At 37.6% G+C, this 15753-nt stretch overlaps 1 protein-coding gene across 3 annotated transcripts in view; it reads left to right on the forward strand.

Moving 5' to 3' along the window:
- The window catches only part of DCAF1 (DDB1 and CUL4 associated factor 1), a 78361-nt gene that overhangs the window by 7096 nt on the left and 55512 nt on the right, over window positions 1-15753 (forward strand). For all 3 annotated transcript variants that reach the window (XM_070237553.1, XM_070237554.1, XM_070237552.1), the window contains exons 2-5: window positions 4813-4930; window positions 10660-10736; window positions 13299-13372; window positions 15403-15516. In XM_070237553.1, the coding sequence (XP_070093654.1) occupies window positions 4821-4930; window positions 10660-10736; window positions 13299-13372; window positions 15403-15516 (375 nt within the window). In that variant the 5' untranslated portion in view covers window positions 4813-4820. The remainder of the gene's footprint in view (window positions 1-4812; window positions 4931-10659; window positions 10737-13298; window positions 13373-15402; window positions 15517-15753) is intronic.

Consider the following 15753-nt stretch of genomic DNA (forward strand, 5'->3'; position numbering starts at 1 on the left):
ACAGTATTATCATTTTACCCTCATGAGTACCATTTCCATTTTACAGATAAGGAAATTGAGATTTGGAGAAGCTAAATAACTTGGCCAAGATCTCACAGGTTTGTCTGCAGAGTTGGGATTTGAATGCTTGAAACCCTTTTCTACCAAGTAACAGTTGATTGGTTTTGGGACCTCTCTGAGCCCATTTCCTCATTTGTGAAAAAGGGTAGGGTGGTTGTGAAAATTCAGAATAACAAGTGAATTGCTTAGCCAAATGTCTGTTCCATACTAATATTTGTTAATTGGTAACTATAGTGTCACTATAGGGCAAGCCATAAATTCTGCATACCACTTAAAGCTCTCGCTTTAAAACATGGTGAATTAAGTGATGCATCTTCATTATCCTGTGCATAGCAAGATGACTGCACTTTTTACATTTTTTGTTAATAGTTTTTCATTGATAGTAAAATGAATTATCATTGATACTGTTACTTTAATTTATTGTAAGTTTATATTTTCCCTGCACAAGTGATTATTCCCAAAGTTATAGTTATTCTCAGGCATAATTAATTGGAAGTTTTGAAAATGACACCAGAAGTATATATATGTCTAAATTGCACTTGAAAATTTTAGTATTTTACTGCCTTGAGTTGACCTTTATTAGAGGTAGTGTTTTCTTTAAGCTTTGCCTTTGTATGTTCCACTAGGCTGATTGCTTAAGTTACCCAAAAGGCATTCTCTCCTGGACCTTTTTTTTTAACCATTAGAAAAATATTGTGGTAAAATCCACATATCATAAATTAACCATGAACCATTTTGAAGTATACAGTTCACTGTCATTTAGTAGATTAATGTTGTGCAACCATAACCTCTTTTAGTTCCAAGACATTTTCATCATCCCAAAAGGAGACTGCTTACTCGTTAAGAAGTCCTTCCCTGTTTCCTCCTCCCCCAGGCCCCTGGCCACACTAGGCAGCTTTCTATATAGATTTACCTATTCTGGATGTTTCATGTAAATAGATCATAAAATATGTGACCTTTTGTGTCTGGCTTTTTTCACTTAGCGTATTGTTTTCAAGATTCATCCACAGCTGTAACGTATATCAGTACTTCATTCTTTTCTATGGCGGAATACTATTGCATTGTATGAATATAACCATATTTTGTTTATCCATTCATCTTTTGATGGACATCTGGGGTTGTTTCCACCTTTTGCCTATTGTAAATATGATGCTTTGAACGTTTGTATGGAAGTATTTATTTGAATATCTTTTCAGTTCTTTTCGGGATATACCTTGGAGTAGAATTGTTGGGTCATATGGTAATTCTATGTTTAACTTTAAAAAAAATCTTTTTGAAGAGCCACCAAGCTGTTTTCCTTAATTGCTGTACCATTTTACATTCTCATTATCAGTGTACGTTCCAGTTTCTCCACATCCTTGCCAACGCTTGTTATTTTCTGATTTTTTGGTTATAGTCATCATAATAGGTATTAGTGGTATCTGATTGTGGTTTTGATTTTCGTTACCCTAATGGCTCATGATGTTGAGCATCTTTTCATGTGCTTGTTAGCCATATGTAATATCTTCTTTGGAGAAATGTCTGTTCAAGTCCTTTGCCCGTTTTTGAATCAGGTTTTTTGTTGTTGTTGAGTTGTAGGAGTTCTTTATGTATTCTGGAAACTAAATCCTTATCAGATATATGATTTGCAGATATTCTCTCCCATTCCATGGGTTGTCTTTTCACTTTCTTTGTACTGTCCTTTAATGCATAAAAATTTTAAATTGTGAAGTCCACTTTATCTGTTTGTTCTTTTGTTGCTTATGCTTTTAATGTCATAAATAAAAATCCCTTGCCAGTTTCAAGGTCATAAAGATTTTCCCCTGTGTTTACCTCTAGGAGTTTTATAGTTTCAGCTCTTACATTTAGATCTTTGATCCTTTTGAGTTAATTTTTGTATATGATGTTAGACAAGGATCCACCTTCATTCTTTTGCACGTGGATGTCCAGTTGTCTCAGTACAATTTGTCTAATGGTGTTTCAACAAATTCTTTCCCTATTAATGGTCTTGGCACACTTGTTGAAAATCAGTTGACCATAAATGTGAGAATTTATTTCTGGACTCTCAATTCTATTGCATTGGTACACATCAAAACAGTACGACACTGTTTTGATTACTGTAGCTTTATAGCAAGTTTTGAAATCAGAAGTATGAATTCTCCAATTCTCCAAGAATTCCAAAATTCTGTTTCAGGATTGTTTTGGCTATTCAGGGTCCCTTGCAATTACATATGAATTTTAGGTTCAGTGTTTCCATTTTTGCCCAAAAGGTCATTAGGATTTTGACTGTTGACCATTTTGGAGAGTATTGCCATCTTAACATTAAATCTTCTAATCTATGAACATAGGATGTCTTTCTGTTCTCTAACTTCTTTCATCAGTGTTTTATAGTTTTCACTGTATAAGTCTTGTGCCTTTTTGGGTTAAATATATTCCTTAATATTTTATTCTTTTTGATGCTGTTGTAAATGGTGTTGTTTTCTTAATTTTATATTTGGGTTGTTCATTGCTAGTGTATAGCAATACAACTGATTTTTTTTTTTTTTTTTTGAGGAAGATTAGCCCTGAGCTAACATCTGCCGCCAATCCTCCTCTTTTTGCTGAGGAAGACTGGCCCTGAGCTAACATCTGTGCCCATCTTCCTCCACTTTATATGTGGGATGCCTACCACAGCATTGGCTTGCCAAGTGGTGCCATGTCTGCACCTGGGATCCGAACCGGTGAACCCCGGGCCGCTGAAGTGGAACGTGTGCGCTTAACTGCTGCGCCACCCGGCCAGCCCCTGTAGTTTTCTTGTGATGTTTTTATCTGGGCTTGGTATCAGGGTAATGCTGGCTTCATGGAATAAGTTAGGAAGTGTCCCTCCTCTTCTGTTTTTTGGAAGAATTTGAGGATTGATGTTAATTATTCTTCAAATGTTTGGTAGAATTTACCAGTAAAACCATCTCTCTCTCACACTTTTAGGATGTGTCTTAAGAGATTAATTTTGCTGTTATTGTATGTTACTACTTTACCCAGTCTCTAGAGCTTTCACTTTAGAATAAAACTTTACCAATGAAAAAAATTCGTTGAATTATTGCTCCATTCTGCCCTCCTGGCTGGTACTTCTCAAGATTGTCAAGGTAATGAAAAACAAGGAAAGACTCAAAAACTGGCACAGATTAGAGAACACTAGGAAGTTATGACAACTAAATGCAATGTAGTATCCTGAATGAGATCTTGGAACAGAAAAAGGACATGAATGGAAAAACTGGTGAAGTCTGAATCAAGTCTGGAGATAAGTGTTCCAATGTTGGATTTCTTAATTTTGACAGTGTACCACTATAAAATAAGGTGGTAGCATTGAACTGGGTGAAGGGTAAATGGGAATTCCCTCTACTATGTTAGCAACTTTTTTGTAAATCTAAAATTAATCCAAGTAAGTTTACTTAAAAAATGCATGTATCGTTAGTAGATTGTAGTAAAAAGTACAGCCAGGGTTTTCTCAAGTTAAGGTCAGAAGTCCATGTTAGTTGGTCACACCTGTAGCATTTCCTTTTTGTGACTTTGGTTAGAAAGTCTGAAAATGTGGATTCTTCTCTGCAGAAAAGAAGCCTTTTAATTTTGTTTCTTTGGAAATACTCTTCTTTGGAGTTATGGGTAGCCCAGGTGGCGTGAATTACTGTCTACTAACTATTAGTATTGACTCTACTTCATTAAAACAAATATTTTACATTTTAGAGGTGGTGTCATCTTTTACATATATTTATTTTGGTCTTATGTTAGATATCTTTAGAAGAGTGAAAAATAATCCTAGATCAGCTAGTAATCCTTTTCTGGTGTGAAACTGTTTTTGTAGAACAGTTTTTGTTTTTGTGAAAATGTACATTTTGCATTCCAGGATCTGGCATTTTGATCGTAAAGCTCCTTTGGCAAAGAATTTGAGCTGTAAATCATCTAAACATTCTGGTCTCATTTATCTCTTCTGGAGTCTGTTATAAACCTCTCTTCCCCATGTGTATGCCTCCTGCGGTTCCTGTAAAGCCTGTCTCAGCTCCCTGTCCCTGTATACTCCTGGGCCAACCAGTTAATCCAGCAGATTTCTCTGTCTCTCTCCAGGCCTGTTATCTTCCTTCCAGGAAATCAGTTGAGAGAGAGGTTAGGAAGCCTGAAGGACAAATGGATTATAATACTCCTTCCCAAGTTTCATGTTGGTAATGATATCTACTTCAGGTCTCAGCCTTTTGTTAAGAATTAATGTGTTGTTTATCTTTCATAGAACTTTCCCTCAAAGACTTAGAAGAGCAAAATATTTTGGGGAGTAGTTTTTGCTACATTTTGTATCTTAAAAAAAGAAATGTTACCCTCAGAGTTTTGGACCTCAGAGATCTAGACCTGGAATTATTCTATGTATGGTATGTAGGTATTTGCATTTTTTGAGGGGTGAAAGGGACCACAACTTCTGTCTGATTCTCAAAGGGGTTCTTGATCCTAGAAAGGTTAAGAATCATTATTTTGATCCCATTCCCTGTTTCATTTGGCAGTTGGGTAAACTGAGATTGAGAGAGGTGACAGGAGTTGTTCATCATCACTTGATGAGGCTCCCAATCCCAGGTTTCCCACTGTACCACAAATAAAATTATCTATAGGGTCCAAGGGTTAAATTTTCTTTGCTTTTAGTTATTTTCCTTGCTTTCTCATCCCTTTTTCCCCCTTCCTCACTTTTCCTTTTGTATGAAGTATATCAGGTTTATTTTCCTGTGGTCATTTATTGTTCTTTTTTTGCTTCCTTAGGCCAAGCCATGACTACAGTAGCGGTACATGTAGACTCCAAAGCTGAGCTCACTACCCTGCTGGAGCAGTGGGAAAAGGAACATGGCAGTGGGCAGGACATGGTACCTATCCTTACCAGGTATGAACAATTACGTTTTTTTAAAAATTAGTTTTAAAAAGAGGAAAAATTGGAGAATAGTATAGGAACGTTTTCATCTGTGAAATGTTCTGAATGCTGTGAATTCTAAATCCATTTTCTTTCCCTTTCAGAACTAGTCTTTATCTCCCTACTTCTTGAAGCTCTTTAAGTTTCTTACATTTCCTTTCAGGCCCTTTGTCCTCATTCTCCTTCGTAGTTGTTCTCTTGCCTGTGTTATAACCCCAGGGTTTTGTGTGTGGTTCTTTTCTCTATTCACCCTAAATATTCTACCTAGATAGTTTTTTCCCTGTCCATGATTTAAAACATTATTCTTAAATTAACTTTCAGATTGCTATATCTGCTTGAGATCCCTCTTTCTAAAAATTTCAGATCCATTTCTCAGCTGCTTGGTGTATACATCTTTACCTGGCTATTCCACAAACACCTGAAGCATACCATGTCCAAAATAGGGCTTATTGTCTTCATCCTCCCTCCCTCCCTATTCACAACTTGTGCTTTTGTATTCCCTGCCTTGGTGTATATGATTTTAAATGAAAAAAACTGAAAACCAGCCTCCCCAGTGTATTCCTCTACCAGCACAATTTAGTCACCAAGCTCTGAGGATTTCTGCTTCCTCCTCTTCCCCATCCCTAATACCACTTCCTTCATTAGATAGCGATCTTGTCTTGACTGGCCCTTTAGGCAGTGTGCATTATCCCTCTGTCTCCAGTTTACCCTCTTCTAATACATCCTCCCCTTTGCTGAAAGATTCATCTTTCTGCCACACGAATCTGATTGTCATACCTCTGCTCATAATTCTTCCCTGGCTCCCTTTTTCCTACAGAAAAAAATGTAAACTTTTTCAGTGGCCTATGCGGCCATTTATGATTTGCCCCACCTCCTTTTTCTGCCTTATTGTGTTGGTCTTTTTCAGTAAGGAATAGTATTATATTTTCTAATATCTGTATGCCTTTACATTTGCTGTTTCTTTGGCCTAAAATGCCTTACCTTGGTAAGCTCTAGTCCTTTCAAGAAGCAGTTCAAGAATCATGTCTGTGAAACTTTCTCTGGCTTTGATGTCCCTAGGTAGGTTTGGGCACTCCTTTTTTTTTTTTCTGTTAAATATTCCTGTCATTCATATATATATTATTATTTCTCCCATTTTAACTCTTACCACATTGTACTATAGTTGTCTTTTTACATATGTCTCCTCACTAAATTGTAAGCTTTTTGAAGCAGGTACTATATCTTTTTATTGGTATCTCCTCAGACAATGACTTGCCCTCTCCCTGGTACGTAGTAACTGTGCGGGACATAATTTTATTGAATGAATGTGTTAAGGAGGAGAAAAAGTGAAAAATAAAGGCTGGGGAGGGGGTGCTCATTGTTTTTCTAAGCAGGAGATCACTGGAACACGGGGATCTTTAACATCTAATCTTTGATATTCTAACAGTGAAAACTTTTTGTTTTTGCAATTATCTATTCTTTAGAGATAAAGAGAACTATGATCCTATAAAAGTTTAAACAGAAATAAATGCTTTGTTCATAACTGCTCTTGATACATGGGGAGCGTGTGAAAGTACAGTTTTTTTTTAGGGACAGGACTGTTGCTGACTGGTGGAAAGTGCATTTTGTAGAGACATTGGAGATTGAAAACTACTAATTGCAAGATTCTTGAAATGCAGCCACAGTCAATTAAAGAATCTAAGTATTGTGCAGTTAACGTGTGGGTTATTGATGTAACTGAAAGTAGGAGAGTCATAAATGGGGATGATGATGTTAGTCGTGTATTTACTTAATTGCTCAAAAAATATTTATTTGCATGTATACTAAAAATACTCAGTTTATTTTCAAGGCTATTTTTACATTATCCTATTTGACCTTCGTCTTTGTCGCTATGCTGTGATATTCAGCAATGCAAAGCCTAAGATAGAGGGGCCCTGTCTTCAAGGAGATAACCATCTGAGAGGCAACTAACAGATAAGAAACACTGCAGAGTAGTACGAAATAATATATAATGAAGTGCTAACTTGGACAATATGGTTCATAAATATTTTAGGGGTTATGAAAATGGAAAGAACTTGAATGAGGGCCAGCACCGGTGGCCTAGTGGTTAAGTTTAGTGCACTCCGCTCCAGTGGCCCACTTTGCTTCCTGGGCACGGACCTACACCGCTTTCTGTTTGTAGCCCTGCAGTGCTGGCAGCCCACATAGTAAAAAACAGAGGAAGATTTGCAGGGATGTTAGCCCAGGGTGAATCTGCCTCAGCCAAAAGAGAAGAACTTGAGTGAGTCAGTTTCTTTTATCCACTCAACGAATATTTGAGGACCTTTTGTGTATCAGAACTCTACGGGAGACTTGTCTGAACTCAACTTGCTCATCTGTCACTAAAAGTATCACTGAGAGCTACAGTGTTAGAGATAGCCACCATCAGAGCTACTTGCAAAAGACTGCATAGCCAGGCAGTGGAAAGCTAAGGTGGTTTTTTGTTTTTTGTTGTTGTTGTTGAGGAAGATTGGCCCTGAGCTAATATCTGTTGCCAGTCTTTCTCTTTTTCTTGAGGAAGATTGTTGCTGAGCTAACATCTGTGCCAGTTTTCCTCTATCTTGTATGCCGGATGCTACCACAGCGTGGCATGATGAGCAGTGTGTAGGTCTGCACCCAGGATCTGAAACCGTGAACCCTGGGCTGCTGAAGGGGAGCATGCAAACTTCACCACTATGCCACTGGGCCTGCCCTAAGATTGTTTTTTTTTTTTTTTTTAAAGATTTTTATCTTTTCCTGTTTCTCCCCAAAGTCCCCCGGTACATAGTTGTATAGTCTTCTTTGTTGGTCCTTCTAGTTGTGGTATGTGGGACGCTGCCTCAGCGTGGTTTGATGAGCAGTGCCATGTCCGCGCCCAGGATTTGAACCAACGAAACACTGGGCCGCCTGCAGCGGAGCGCGCAAACTTAACCACTCGGCCATGGGGCCAGCCCTGTAAGATTGGGTTTTAACTCCAACTCCAGTGGGCTTTCCAGTATAGGATGTGGTAATAGTTCCTTGGAACAGGGACTTGAAAGATGGTAGAATGATAGCTTGATGAAAATCAGAGAGACAAGGTTTTCTAGGAAAAGTGAAAAATGTGACTGAAAAAGACATTAAGGGGAGAAGGAACTGGGGCATGTTTTTGCAGCAGTGAAGAAATGGGCCCCACCAGAGTGGAGGGTGAATATAAGGTAGGAATGGAAAATAAAGTTGTATGGCACAAGATCTTAAAAAGATCTCCAAGGTTAGAGAGTTTAAGAGACAGCAGGATGAATTCAAAGTGTAGTTTATTTTATTATAGATAAGAGCAACTTCCGCCATCCTCCAAATTGTTGAGTCTTTTAGTTCACTGGATATTTCCTGAACTACCTTCACAGTCCCCCTTCCCCCACAACTGGCTGCAGTTTTGAGTGTTTTAGTATATTCTATGGGAAGCAAATATCAATTTCAGGCCTACCTACACTTTTATTGACCGCTATTTTTATGCTCTTTGGGTAGTTTTCCTAAGAAAAAATGTACAACTGTTTATAACTTTAGTTGTCTTTTTATTATACATACACTTTTTTTATTATAATTGAGGCTTTGTCTTGATTCTGTGAAAAGGAACTGGCATTGGGCCAAGCTATGTGAGCTTCACCTAGGTACTGTATTTTTTTTTTTTGATATTTTTGAGATATAATTTATTACTGATATTTTTGAGACATAGTTTATTGTTTTACTTGTAAAACCATCACTCAGAGCCAGCTTGATGGCCTAGTGATTAAAGTTCAACGCTCTCACCACTTTGGCTGTCGAGGTTTGGTTACCAGTCGCGGAGCCACACCATTCATCTGTCAGTAGCCATACTGTGGCGGCAGCTTACAAAGAAGATCTAGAAGGATTTACTACTAGAATGTGCAGCTTTGCACTGGGGCTTTGGGGAGGAGGAAAAAAAAAAAAGATTGATAACAGATGTTAACTCAGGGTGAATCTTCCCCAGCAAAAAAAACCCCACAAAAAACCAAACAAACACACAAAGAAATCACTCAGATCAAGTTATAGAACTTCAGTACCACCTCGAGAAGGCTTCCTCCTGCCCCATCCCACTCAATATCTCTCCTAATTTGTTTTTTCTTTTAGTTATTTTTGACTCCCAGTTTTCATAACAATACCACCTAAATAGCTCTCACATGTCAGACTTTGTTCTAAGCAGAGTACATAACTTAAACCTCAGGGAAGCTATACAGTAGGGACTGTTATCCTCATTTTACAGCTGAGGCACAGAGAGGTTAAGTAGGTTGACCAAAGTCACACATTGTGGAAGAAGTATGATTTGAACCCTGGCCATGTAACTCCAGAATCCATATTTTTAAACCTATACTGTGTGAGATTGCTTAATTTCAACTGAAGATATTAGTAGATTGTACTTAATTCTAAATATTTTTTGTGTGATTGCCGTTTGTGACAAAGAGAATTTTCAGAGTTGAGAGGGAAAAGTAGAAAAAGTAGAAGTACTCTTGAGGCTTGATGGACAAAATATACCAGAGTGAGCAAGAATTTTTGCAGGGAGCTTAACCCTTAAGGCTAGGAAATATGGTTCTGTGAAAATAAAGCATATAGGAGAGTTTGTGTTAGGACAGAGCATGCTAGATATTGGAGAGTGTGATAGCCTTGTATTTGATTGTCACTATAATGATTAAAATGTCAGTCTTGCTTAGGATACTCAAAAAGTGAGTTTTCTTGTTTTGAAAAGAATGCATAAATAAAAAGGAACTATTGATACATACAGCGACATGGATGACTCAAAACATGCTGAGCGAAAGTAGCAAGACATAAAACGAGTATATATGATTCCGTTTATATGAAATTCTAGAATAGGCAAAACTAGCCTGTAGTGAGAGAAAGCAGATGAGTGGCTGCTTGGGGCAAGAGTGGGAACTTAGGTGGGGGAAGAATGTTACAGGCTGGGTTAACAGCACATGGAAAGGCCATAAAGCGGTTATAAACCTGAATTCTTTGAAGAGCAGAGAAGGCCATGTGACTGAAGCTTAATGAAGGATGAGTGGAGCTGTAGAACGGGTCAGAGATGCAGGCTGAGGCCAGATTATTGTGAGCCATGGTAGTACTTGGGTTTAATTCAAATTGCTGTGGTAAGTCATTGGAAGTTGGAGAATGAATTGTGTCAGATCAGGCATGGCAGCAAGAAGCAAGGAGACTAGGGAAAAGGTTACTGCAAGTAGTCCAGGCAGTTCATGATGGTAGTCTGAACAAGGATAGGAATGGTCAAGATTTAGAGAAATGTCAAGAGATATTTTATATTAGAACACTAATCTGTTCTTCTTATCCATGTGAATAAACAAACTTATTGATGTTTGCTTTAGTGTCTTGTTAGCTAAAGTATTCATTGTTAACAGAGCTAACAGGAATTATTATTGTGGAGGATGAGGAGAAAAGGAACGTTTTATTGATGACTCCTAGGTATTTGGCTTCTGAGGGAATGGTAGTGCTGTATTTTGAGACAGGAAAGTAGAGAGAAGAATGAGTTTGGAATTGGAAATTGTTTTATGAGATGGTTGTTTAGATCTTTGTGTTCATCAGGAAAATACCCTTTTTCTAACTTTCTGCTTTTATTTTATACTTTGCTTGTTGAATTGACTATTGTAGATGGTGGTACATTTTTTTCTGTCTTGTTTAGAGTTGACCCTGTCTTCCCTTTGTGCTAGGATGTCTGAATTGATTGAAAAAGAAACTGAAGAATATCGTAAAGGGGATCCAGACCCATTTGATGATCGACACCCTGGTGAGACCTGTGTTCTCTTAAGCCTGGCTCTAATTTTCTTACAAAAGAAAATTGCTTAGTAGGAATACTTTTCAATTGAAATAGCATCTTTCATGCTAAGTTTTAAGACCTTTTATTTGTTAAAGTATTGCTCAAGGTGGGGGCAGTGAGGAAAAATTGAAGTATTTGTAATATTTACTGATCACATAGAATGTAATTAATTTAAAGGAACTAAATTATATAAGTATACCTTATTGACTCAGTTGGTATGAGTACAAAGACTTAAAAAGAGAAAAATGTTCTCCCTGTCTGACTTTTAAACCAAAAAGTGTTATCCTTTGTGCCTTTATCTTTTTTTGGTGAGGAAAATTGGTCCTGAGCTAACATCTGTACCAGTCTTCCTCTATTTTGTGTAGGATGCCACCACAGTGTGGCTTTACAAGTGGTGCTAGGTCCATGCCCAGGATCCAAACCTGCGAACCCCAGGCCACTGAAGCGGAGCGTGTGAACTTAACCACTACGCCACTGGGCCAGCCCCTCTATACCTTTATCTTTTTAACAACGATAATTATTCTTTTACTGATGAGGGAAATGTAGTTGAGAGTGCATTCAGTGCTTTGCTTTTAGCTGTGAAGTTGATACTTGGAACCTTGAATAATAGACAGACTTCTTTGTTAAAAAAATTTTATTTTTTATTTATTTTGTTGAGGTCATATTGGCTTATAACTGTAATTTCAGGTGTACATTATTATATATCAATTTCTGTATGGTCTGTATCATGCTTACCATCAATAGTCTGGTTTTTATCCATCACCATACACATGTGTCCCTTTCTCCCTTTTGCTCTACCCTCCCTTTCCCCTCTGGTAATCACTAATCTGTTCTCCTTATTCATGTGGAAAACAGACTTCATGATGTCTCTCTTAGTGTCTCATCAGCTAAAGTATGCCGTCTCATGTTAATTTGGTTTTATTTTGGGCTGATTTAATTAGAGCCATGACAACCCAGCCTGCTTTGGCATGGAATTTGTTATATGATACAGAACTATATGGGACTTGAGACTTTGCCATTTTATGTTCTCTCTAAGGTAGATTACCAATGGGCAAAGCTTAAGTCATGTATGGGCCCACACTGCATGTAAACTCTCTCTCTAAAGCCAAAAGCAGTCCTTTGTGGAGAGGAGAGTCTAGGATATTGTATGTGGAGAGAGAGTGAGCATGAGTGGGAGTTAGAAAAATAAGAACATTGTATATCCACCTAATGTTCCAGGATTTATTTTTATTTCTTACACATTTGTTCTCAAATGTAAGGAAGCTAGGCGTTTCAGATGGTGTCTAGTTGTTTATATGATGTTACCTGCTGCTCTTGTCCTAGACATCCCCACTTGTGACTTCAGAGGACTATTCACCTATTTAACCCACATCTTCAGTAAAGCAGTCAGAACATGAAGTACGAAAGTGAATGTGAAATAAAAAATTAAGTTAATGCATTATGAAAGGAATTAAAAGAGAGATGATCATGCTTAGTACATTGCCTTGGAATGAAATGGTAATGAGGAAGAAGGGAGAGACAGAAATGATATGCCTTTTTTTAGTAGAAATTTAAAGATAATTTTTTCCTCCCTACCTCCTAATGTTAAGCAGTATTTGTCATTGGGCATAATTTCTGTTAATTTTTATTATGGGTCTCTTTCATCATTTATAAACAGAAAGTTAGGTAGTCGGACTCCTCATTTGTTTTTATTATACTGTTCTCTAACTTTTCTTTTTGTGAATTACTTTGGGATACTAATTAGAGCTTAGTAAAAACTTCTTAGCGGCTTACATCTTTTCTTCATCCGAAATTGTATCGTTTACTAAATTTGCCACTCCAATGCTATGAAAAGAAAATTAAATAAAGTAGATGGTATCTGTTTTAAAAACAAACCAATAATTCTTTCAACCATTAACTAATTTGACTTTAGGCTGTATGTTGAGTAGATCCTAGGTTCCTGGCCTCCTTTCTTTCCCCAGGAGCTCAGAAGTTAAAATGGCCAAGGTTACTGTATCTGTAGAGTTGGTGATTGCTTAGTGGGATTCCCTCCCAATCTGGGGTGTCATTACAGGTTTGAGGATGCATTTCTGCTGCTGTTGGCATTTTAGTTGAAAGAGACATTGGACTTGGAGCCTATCTTCTCCAGGCCGCTCATCAAAAGAAGTTGTGCTTCCTACCTTTTTCTGGTTGGGAAATCAAGAGTTTCCTTTCTTTTAGGCTCCTTTATGATTCTTTTTTAGACCTGTATACTCTTAGTGATGCTGGTCTGGGTCTAGTGCTCATTTAATTCAGCATTCCTGTGTAGGCTACATGCCGGGGACGTGGAAGTTTACAGAGCATTGTCTCAGTTTTATATTGTTACTTTTAATCTTCAACAGTGTGTGTTATGAAATCTAATTCATCAAAAGAATCTTTTCTGTGTTTATGTTTATTTTTGCTGGCATTTTAATAGTACTTATAAAAATCCAGGTGCTTTTCCAGAGGTCTAAGTTGCTTGACTGGGATGACTTACTCATTCCTTTGTTTTTTCCTCCCCTCTTCTTTTGTTAGGTCGAGCTGATCCAGAATGTATGCTGGGCCACTTGCTGAGAATACTCTTCAAGAATGATGATTTCATGAATGCAGTAGGTTTGCTTCTTTCTTTTCTCCAGAGATTATCATCAGCAGATGTTGTACCTTTATTGTTTTTTGTAGTTTGCTTTCTGCTGAGGCCTTGACAAAGTTGGAAATAGAGTGGGTAGATGTTTTCATTTGGTATTGGTTCAATGAGATAAAGAGTAAACGTGAACTACTTTCTTACCAAAGTCCTGGTTGTGGCCAAGGTATTTTTCTTTGGTGTGTACTTCCTCAGTTGAATATTGGTGAGGGCTCCCAAGGTATCTGCTCATCCTTGGGCAAGATAATTTTGAGTTTGGGAATATAGGAGTCCTGTTGGGTTCCTGAGTAGAAAAATAAGAGTGGTGTATGTGGCATGATTCTGCACTGACAACTGTGGTGTGTGCATTGGGCATATGGAGGGAGAGAAAGGTGCTTTCTCGAACTCAGGGCTGTTGAAGAGTAAATGAGCCGGGGAGTAAATATGTATAGCACTCATAGCTCCTGAACATAGTAGTAGAGTAGTTGCTCAATAAATTGCTGCTGTTAGGTTTGTTTTTGGAGGTGGAATGGCATGATGCTTGAGTATGGGGTTTGGGATCCATGTTTGGGATCCAAATGTGCCTCCACTGTTCACTGACAGTTTCATCTTTAGACAACTTAAACCTCTTCAGGCTTTATTTTCCTAATCTACAAAATAGAGATGATAGTTCTTACCTTAAAATGTTTTTGTAATCCTTGAATGAAATTATGCATGAAAGGTGCTTAGCACAGAACCTGGCACATGAGGGCTCAGTAGGTATTAGCTATTATTATTATCTGTATTGTGTTAACTCCCAAATTTATTTCTCTATCACCAGTGTCTTTTCTCAGCTTCACATCACTTCCATCTGCCTTCTAGACATTTCCACCTGGATATCACCCACAGGCACCTTGAATTCCATGTAGCTAATTGTTTGCTCTACAGTGTGTTCTCTAGCTCAGTAATGGTGTGCTTGGTCTAGCCAGCTAGAAGTTATCCTTTATTCCTTCAAGCTATCTTATTCAGTGAACTTATAGGTCTTATCATTCCCTATCCCTTAATCTTCACAAATCCCTCCACTTCTTTCTGCTCTTATTGCCAGACCTTAGTTTAGCCACTACCATCTCATGCTTGGTTACTGCAATAGCCTCTTCACTGGTTTCTCATCTTGTCTTTCTCCAACCCTCTCTTTACTTTATAGCCCAGAAATCTTTCTAAAATGCAAAAAGTGATCATGGCACCCTCTTGCTTAGTTTAGTATATAAATCCAATCTGTCTCTGGCCTTTGTTCTTTCAATTTTCAGTTCTTGCCCTTTGGCCCACCTCTTTTCTCCATGCCTCCATAGCTACTACCCCTTGTCCTTTACGTTCTGGCTTGGAATCCCTTCCTTTCTAAAGCCTTCTCTGATTCCTCTGCAGGGGTTGTGTGGCCTCCTATAGGCTCTGTAGCATCCTGTACTCATGATATTTGTTTTCCCAGCTGTCACCTCTGTTGGATTAGAAATCCTTTGATGGGGGAACGTGTCTTATTCACTGTTGTATACTTAGCACAGAACGCAGTGCCACGTAGTAGTAGAGATTCAGTAAATATTTGATGAGTGCTAAAAGGAAAATTTTATTAATACATTTATTTATATATTATATATATGAAAATACAAAATTCAAGGTTTTCATTTATCGTTGTCAAGAATGTGGAGTGGGGGGCTTATCTTGCCCTGCTTTATCCTTCTGAGAAGTGTATGTGAGGATGGGGGTGATTTCTTGGTGATACCCCTTGAGCTTTAAGTTTTTTATGGTTGCTGAGTTGTTGTTTTGGGGGGATTTGACTTTAAAGCTATAGAAGAAATTATATGTGCTATTATCATGGTTCAGCAGGATCATAACTATAATAATAAAAGGTTTAATTATTAATTGTTATGTACAGTCTTCTTTAATACTCTTTAGATGAGTGATGGGAATTTATTAAGGATTTATTAGACTTCATTAATTTGACAGTGTTAAGTTTCAGATGAAAAGTATTCCTTCTTTTCTTTACAGCTAGTGAATGCATATGTGATGACAAGCCGAGAACCCCCTTTGAATACTGCGGCTTGCAGACTCCTGCTGGACATCATGCCAGGGCTGGAAACTGCTGTTGTCTTTCAAGAAAAGGTACTTACTAAAAAGAAAAGTCATTCTACTTTTTAATTGAATGGTGATCTGTTTGATTGATTTGTCTTTGTTAAAATAATTATTAGTTTTTTTTATACGATAGTAATATATGTTATAGAAATTTAAGAAATCAAGATAAGAGAAATTTAAAAATAACTATTTTAATGAGTACTCACTGCTTGAGTGCTGTAGTATTTTTTATAATTTTAGTATCATATGTTTTTAGAATGGATTTAT

Source organism: Equus caballus, chromosome 16 (assembly GCF_041296265.1).
Source record: "Equus caballus isolate H_3958 breed thoroughbred chromosome 16, TB-T2T, whole genome shotgun sequence".
NCBI classification, from domain to species: domain Eukaryota; kingdom Metazoa; phylum Chordata; class Mammalia; order Perissodactyla; family Equidae; genus Equus; species Equus caballus.